Source organism: Geotrypetes seraphini, chromosome 3, assembly GCF_902459505.1.
Source record: "Geotrypetes seraphini chromosome 3, aGeoSer1.1, whole genome shotgun sequence".
NCBI classification, from domain to species: Eukaryota; Metazoa; Chordata; class Amphibia; order Gymnophiona; family Dermophiidae; genus Geotrypetes; species Geotrypetes seraphini.
In genome coordinates, this window is record NC_047086.1 from 85,229,449 (window position 1) to 85,237,204 (window position 7,756).

Consider the following 7,756-nt stretch of genomic DNA (forward strand, 5'->3'; position numbering starts at 1 on the left):
GTATAAAGCTTTAAATGTGGAAGGATTATGCTCGGAGACCTTGGATGTAAAAGTGGAAGTCAGACCTCTCAAAAAACTTCTCCACCCATGATCTTCCATACTTGACAGCTTGCACAATAAACTTGAGTCAATAATATATATTGTGCTATTCTCTTTGAAAAAACTTGAAAGGTATAATGCACTTATCTATTTTTTGGTCCCAACATGCCACGTTTTGATCACTTCTTCAGGGAGCCAATGTTATAACTACGAATCATTAGAAGACAGCATGAGAGGATTAGGTTTCTGTAAGCACAAACAAAACTCATAAACTCCAACTAAACTAAACTGCTTATAACAACATATTCTCAACTTCATATTAATAAAAAGTATCAAAAAAGTTATTGGCTCTACTAGAGGGTACCTTATTTAGTAATTCAATCACTTCAAAGAGACTCCAAATGGCTTCTTAACAGTTGCATGAATGCATATACTGAAGATTTCCTTCACATATTTAAATGTAGAAATTTACAGTTTAAAATATTGTATTTCCATTTTGTTCATATACACTAGTCCACAGTTCTTCAACCGCCGGTCCGCAAAAAAATCTTGCCGGTCCGCGAAGGACTCGGGTCCCCGCCGCAACGAAAAGTGCCGACGTCAGCTGACTTGCAACTTCCTGTTGCCGTCGCTGTGCCGGGACTTCTGCCTTCGCCGGGACTCCTGCAGCGTATGCTTCCTGCCTTGTCTTCGCACCTCCCGACAAGCAGCGGCAGCTCTGTGTGCTTTTAACTTAGGTACAGAGCTGCCTCTAAGCAGTAGTTTAGCGCGGTTTCATGAGGCAGCCTCGGGGCCTTTGCTAGGCCGGCCCGCTTCGATGATGCGATGTGGGCCGGCCTAGCAGAGGCCCCGAGGCTGCCTCATGAAACCACGCTAAACTACTGCTTAGAGGCAGCTCTGTGCCGAAGTTAAAAGCATACAGAGCTGCCGCTTGCCTAAAGACTCTTGGGCTGCTGAAGGAGGGCAAAGAGCAGCTGTCCTGGAGGTTTCCCTTCCTTTCACCTTTGGAGGTCCCTTTTTTTTTTTTTTCTTCAAACGGCAACGGGCCCCAGCATGACATCAAGTAAGTTCCACTGTTCCTTGCAAGCAGTTATGCTCGGCCAAAGCTTCCCCTCTGACATGAACCACCCTCAGGGGAAAGAAAGTGACCCGCAAAGGTGAGGGGAAGGGGGGCAGATGATGGAAGTTGGGGGGGGGGAAGAGAGAGAAGGGGCAGATGATGGAATGGAGGAGATGAGAGAGAGAAGGAGACAGATGATGGAAGTGAGAAGAAGGGAGAGAGAGCAGAAGGCAGATGGATGTCAGTTGAGAGGGGAGAGCAGATGTTGAATTGGAAGTGGGGAAAGAACACATACTGGATGGAAGGAGGAGCTAAATAAAGGGGGAAGAAAATAGTAAGATAATGGAGGGGTGAGTGAAAGGGGTGACAAGCTGTGGAAAAGACACAGTGAAAAGAGGGAAACAGGACTAAATAGTAAGAAAGAATTTAATTTAGATGGAGGCAGAAAATAGAGAAGGAAGACCAGAGAAGAAAAGGGAAGAGAGAGCAGAGAACGATATCAGATCTGAGTGGAGGAAATGAGAAGAGAGAGATGCTAAAAACCACAGGGGGAAGGGAAGGACAGAGATGCCAGACCATGAGGGAAACAGAAGAAAGATGATGTATGCCAGACCAAATTGGGGGGGGGGGGGAAGAGAAATGGCAGGGAAAGACAGACAGTGAATGGAAGGGGCAGATGCTGGACTGAAGAGACAGAGAAGGTTATCATGATGCTGTACGCCCTCACCTGGAGTACTGCGTCCAGCACTGGTCACCGTACATGAAGGAGGACACGGTACTACTACTCGAAAGGGTCCAGAGAAGAGCGACTAAGATGGTTAAGGTGTTGGAGGAGCTGCCATACAGCGAAAGATTAGAGAAATTTGGCTTATTCAGTTTTCTTGATAGTAGAGGGGATATATGTGAAGGGGAGGGGAGACAGGGGGTTTGTTGATCCTTGCTCTGTATTATTTGTATTTATAAAATGACAATTGTATAGAATATTGTTTCTTTTTATACTTTAATAAAATATGTACAATATAAAATCATAACTATTTGAGGCTTGTGCGGATGGGATCAGATGGTTTGTGGGACTGAGCTCGCGGGGACAGGGCGGCGATGGTTTTTTAAAAAAAATTTCAGTCTTAGTAGTTTGCCGGTCCACAAAATAATTATTTTATTTCCGCCGGTCCACAGGTGTAAAAAGGTTGAAGAACACTGCACTAGTCTCTTACAGTTAATATATCTGGAGGGATTTTACATTGTTAATTATTTTGTAAGCATGACATGAAAACAAAAGTTTATATAGTATATATTTGTTGAACTTTTTTTAAAGTAAATGTGTAAATATCATCTTTAAATTGTTTTAACAGGTAGTGGGGATCTTCGCAGGATTTGGCCTGCTGCTGTTAGTGGCGTCACCCTTTCTTTTGCTTGCTACCCCTTTTGTTCTATGTTGCAAGTGCAAATGCAATAAAGGAGATGATGATCCTCTACCTACCTAGAACAAGAGAAGACTGGGTTCGTCATAGCTACTTCACCTTTCTTTTGAAAGTGCTTTTTTTTTCTCTCGCACCTACGTTGTTGTAGCCTTACCTGCCTCATCCTGCTTTTCAGTGACAGTCGTGCCATGATCCTGGAAGCTGCGGCCAGTAAGTGGTCAACAGGCTAGTGAGTAAAATTAAGCAGGTGTTGAAATCATCATGAAGCAAAATGGACATCAGAAAATGAAAAATGATGAATCGACATGAGACACAGTTATTTTTTTGACCATGGATGCTGAAGAAAGTTTGTACTACCACAGACTTGCTAATTGTACTGTTACTTTACAGAGAAACTTATAAATGCAAAAATTATGGCATTTTCGTGGTTTGTTATGTTTCTTTGTCATAGTTCACACAAGATGAAATTAAAAGCTGCCTTTATTTTCACTGAAGCATTCAATTTTTGTGATTTGTTTTAGTGAGCTCATGTAAGTTTATGTTTTAATAATTCTTTAATTGTGGCATCTTTTAAGCCTTTTTTTTTTCCAAGGAAAAATTCAATTAACAAAATGCATATTGAGCCTTTTTTGTATAAAGAGAGGGCAGATGAAATTGCTGCTTTTATATGTTAATCTTTTCATGCTGCTTGCTTTTATTTTAAAACAAATATGTATTTTTAACACATTTTCAAAATTGTTCCACTTTGAAGGATGCAGGGTTGCTGGCTGGTGAAAAACAAACCATTACTAGTATTTTGGTTTGTTTAGTTTTTTTTTTACTAGTTATTAGTCATTTTCTAAAATACAGATGTCCTGCTCTTTCAAAATCAGATATAGGGCTATATACTGTGAACTGACATGCAGCTCTCAGTCTTTTTTTGTATACATATTGACATATACAGTATAAGCCAAATGTGTACATAGTTGTCAGACATTTATGGGTTCTGAATTGTCAAGACATTTGTCATAGCAATTTAGAGAATTATATTATTAAAAGTGTAATAATTATTGTTCTGGATTAATAATTGAAGTAGGGTAAAGATTATGAAAGAAAATGGTTTCTAGTATTCCTGAGAGGCAGATCTCTGTCTACATTTGAGATCATTGTGTTGTTTCTATCTTAATCTCTTGATAATTAAGCCATACTTTTAAGGCATTTCCTTTAATTGGTTCCAATATTACATGATAATCTATTTGTTAACATTTTGCTTAACCTACAGAGTATAATAGGGTTTCTATTCGTAAGTACATCGTTGCCATACTGGGACAGACCAAAGGTCCATCAAGCCCTGTTTCCAATAGTGGCAAATCCAGATCACAAGCTTGATCCCAAGGAGTAAAACAGATTTTTATGCTGCTTATCCTAGGAATAAGCACTGGATTTTCCCAAGCCATCTCAATAATGGCCTATGGACTTCTTTTTAGGAAATTATCCAAACTTTTTTTAAACCCTACTAAGCTAACTGCTTTCACTACATTCTCTGGCAACAAATTACAATGTTTAATTATATGCTGAGTGAAGAAATGTTTTCTCCTATTTGTTTTAAATCTTTGCATGTCCTATAGTCTAGTATTTTTGGAAAGAGCAAACAAGTGATTCACATCTACCCGTTCATCTCTACTCAGTATTTCAAAGACCTCTATCATATCTCTCTTGAGCCATCTCTTCTCCAGGCTAAAGAGCCCTAGCTGCTTTAGCCTTTCCTCATAGGGAAGTTGTCCCATACCTTTTATCATTTTTGTCATGCTTTTCTTTACCTCTTCTAATTCTGCTATATCTTTTTGAGATGTGGCTACCAGAATTGCATAATATTCGAGTTGTGGCTGCACCATGGAGCCATACCAGGACATTATAACATTCTCATCTTTGTTTTCCATTCCTTTCCTGACATATCTTAACATTTTGTTTGCTTTCTTACCCTCCATCGTACACTGAACTGAAGGTTTCAATATATCCTCAATGTTGACACCCACGTTCTTTTCCTGGTCAGTGACGTCTAATTCAGGACCCTCTTATCAAGTAACTATAGTTATCCCTAGAGAAGCAGGCAGCATATTCTCACATGTGGGTGACGTCATCCACCCCGATATGGACAGTGGAAAGTGTAGTTTCACATGAAGCTTTAACAAGCTTTTAGACTGCCCACACCACGCATGTGCGAGTGCCTTCTCGCCTGGCACCAGCTCGCGAGGTTGTCAGTTTTTCGTTTTCTGCGGAGTGAAGAAGACGTATCTTTTGTTTCTACGTTGAGTTGCCTTCCTGTTTATATTTTATTTCAATCTTTTTCAAGTTTTTCTTCTACTTTTCTTTTGAAAACAAATGACGAAGAAAAGTAGAAAGGAAAAATAAATTTTGGACTTTCCTCAAAGTTCTTTTACTTAGCGGCCTTCACACAAATTTTCATCCTGAATTTATCAATGGATTTTCGGCTTTGTTTCTACTCCAACCCGGATTTCCCTCTCTGACGGTATCTGGCTTTGGCTTTCTTAATTTCCAACAGTCTTTGGACTATAATTTCCCATGGACTCCACTGCGCAGACTCACATAAGAAGGGAATTTAATTTTTTGCATCTACATTCTACAATGACATTGATGATTTGTGGTTTTCTTTCCAAGAAGTAGACGTAGCAACACTGTGCTGGTTCTTGTGAAGCTCATACATCAATGTTTCTGAACCTGCAGTTGGACTGCCGTAGTCATCATTATTGGATCACAGTGAGAGGAAGAACTTCATACATTTTGGCGTGGCAGATGAGGAAGATGCATCTGTGAGAATATAACAGAGGTGTGTGATTGAATTTTGTGTTAAACTTAGAGCAATAATGAAACTTGAAATGTTACTGCAAGCAAACAGAACTGTATGGAAAGAAGTTTTCTTCAGATAATGACGTGAGAAATGCCACAGTCTCAAAACAGTCTACTGCATATCTTTGAATCATTTTTGAAACACTGCAAAAAATGTATTGAATGTGAGACGCTACTTTGAAAAAGAAAAATGTTCAGATCCTGTGGAGTTATCTGATTTTTGGGGTAGGGCTTATATCAGGCCCTACACCGAAAATCAAGCTAGGGCTTATTTGCGGATCGAGTCTTATTTTTGGGGAAACATAGTATTTATGTGTTTTTTTAGAAGTCAGTGCAGAAAAGAGAAAAAAAAAAACAGTGGAGAATGCAAGAGAAGCTAGGGAAACTGGGATTTTTCTGGTGTTTAGCCAATAAATACCTATTTTAGTTTATGTTGGGGTATTAAATTAAAAAAACAAACAGAAGCCCTATGTCTAATGTTAATAATGCCTTGGCAACAAAATATATACACAGCATTGTGTAACCCTCCAAATTACTCAAAAATGTCAAAAATATTAAATTCTTGGAGAGAGCTGCAAATGTAAGCAAAATGTTATGCAAAAGGATCAAGAGACAACACTGAATATTGTAATGATTATGTTGTAATTTTGAAATTATAACACTTGTTGAACGTATTGCAAATTTAGGTCATGTGTTGCTTATTCTAAAAATAAATGTTTTAGTATGTTTTATAATGAAAACTGTTTATCGTGTTAAAAGCAAGCATTGTTTATTTTAAGCATAAATACTGGGAAGAGTTGCATTTTTAAGATGCTATTATTAAAAAAAAAAAAAATAGACGGTAGCTCTTCCAGGGCATTTAAGAAATTGAGGGCTCCTTTTACGAAGCCGCGTTAGCGACTTTAATGCGCGCAACTTTTTATTACGCGCTAACCCCCCGCGCTAGCCGAAAAATTACTGCCTGCTCAAGAGGAGGCAGTAGCGGCTAGTGCGGCTGGCAGTTTAGCGCGCGTTAAACCGCTACCGCAGCTTCGTAAAAGGAGCCCTGAGGCTGAATGAAAAATTAGGCATCATCACAAAATGTTTCATATAAAAATAATCTCTGATGAAAATGTGACAACATGTGAAAAAAATATTTTGTCATTTTGTGATTGCAGGTGGGAGAAGTTCTCACACTGCTTACACTAGCACATGTGCTTTACAGATTCAGTCAATGTTCTATTTTAATTAGTTTACCACCTTCGATAATGACAGAATTTTAAATTTAAACCAACAAAGGAAGGGGGGCAGAGGTACTCATGTGAAAGATACTCCAAAAAATCAAAAAGAAGTAGAATTGGCAACACTCTATCCAGATAACCTTTAACAACAAACACTGGGTTTTACTAAATGGCACTAGAGGTTTTTAGCGTGGGCCAGTGAGGTAAATACAGTATTTTCACGTAGATAATGCGCACCCATGTAAAACGCGCACACGGGTATAGCGCGCGGAAAACACAAATTTATGTACAGAAATTTTTGTATACCGTGCACATCCGTATACCGCGCATGCTGCCCGACTCTCCAGTCACCCGCCCCGACTCTCCTCTGGCCACCCCGACTCTTCTTTCGCCCGCCCCGACTCTTCTTTCGCCCGCCCCGACTCTCCTCTCCCCCTTGAAGTCCTGTCCCCACCCTGAAAGCCTGATGCCCCCCCCCCCGACGTCCGATTCATCCCCACCCCGAAGGACCGCTCGCACGCACCCCCACCCTGAAGGACCGCTCGCACCCCCACAGCCTCCCGACCCCCCCCCCCCCCAATCATGTAGAAGCTCCTACCGGTGTCCTGCTGCTTCCCCTCTTGCCCCGCCGACTCCCCGACACGATCGGGGCAAGAGGGAGCTCAAGCCCTCTTGCCCAAGCCAACCGCGGCACCCCCGACACGATCGGGGCAAGAGGGAGCTCAAGCCCTCTTGCCCCAGCCAACCTTGGCACCCCCGACACGATCGGGGCAAGAGGGAGCTCAAGCCCTCTTGCCCCCCCCCCCTGACTCCCCGACACAATCGGGGCAAAAGGGAGCCCAAGCCCTCTTGCCCCGCCGACTCCCCAACTCCCCGACAATATCGGGCCAGGAGGGAGCCCAAGTCCTCCTGGCCCTGGCGACCCCCGCCCCTAGTTGTTCGGGCCAGGAGGGAGCCCAAATCCTCCTGGCCACGGCGACCCCCTACCCCCACCCCGCACTACATTACGGGCAGGAGGGATCCCAGGCCCTCCTGCCCTCGACGCAAACCCCCCTCCCCCCAAGAACCTCCGACCGCCCCCCCAGCTGACCCGCGACCCCCCTGGCCGACCCCCACGACACCCCCACCCCCCTTCCCCGTACCTTTCTGTAGTTGGCCGGACAGACGGG

The 7,756-nt window shown here is 42.3% G+C and overlaps 1 protein-coding gene across 3 annotated transcripts in view; it reads left to right on the top strand.

The window, feature by feature from the left end:
- The window catches only part of RNF144A (ring finger protein 144A), a 74,287-nt gene extending 71,278 nt beyond the window's left edge, over positions 1–3,009 (top strand). For all 3 annotated transcript variants that reach the window (XM_033939209.1, XM_033939208.1, XM_033939210.1), the window contains exon 8: positions 2,452–3,009. In XM_033939209.1, coding sequence (XP_033795100.1) covers positions 2,452–2,583 — 132 coding nt within the window. In that variant the 3' untranslated portion in view covers positions 2,584–3,009. The remainder of the gene's footprint in view (positions 1–2,451) is intronic.
- The last annotated feature ends 4,747 nt before the right edge of the window (positions 3,010–7,756 follow it).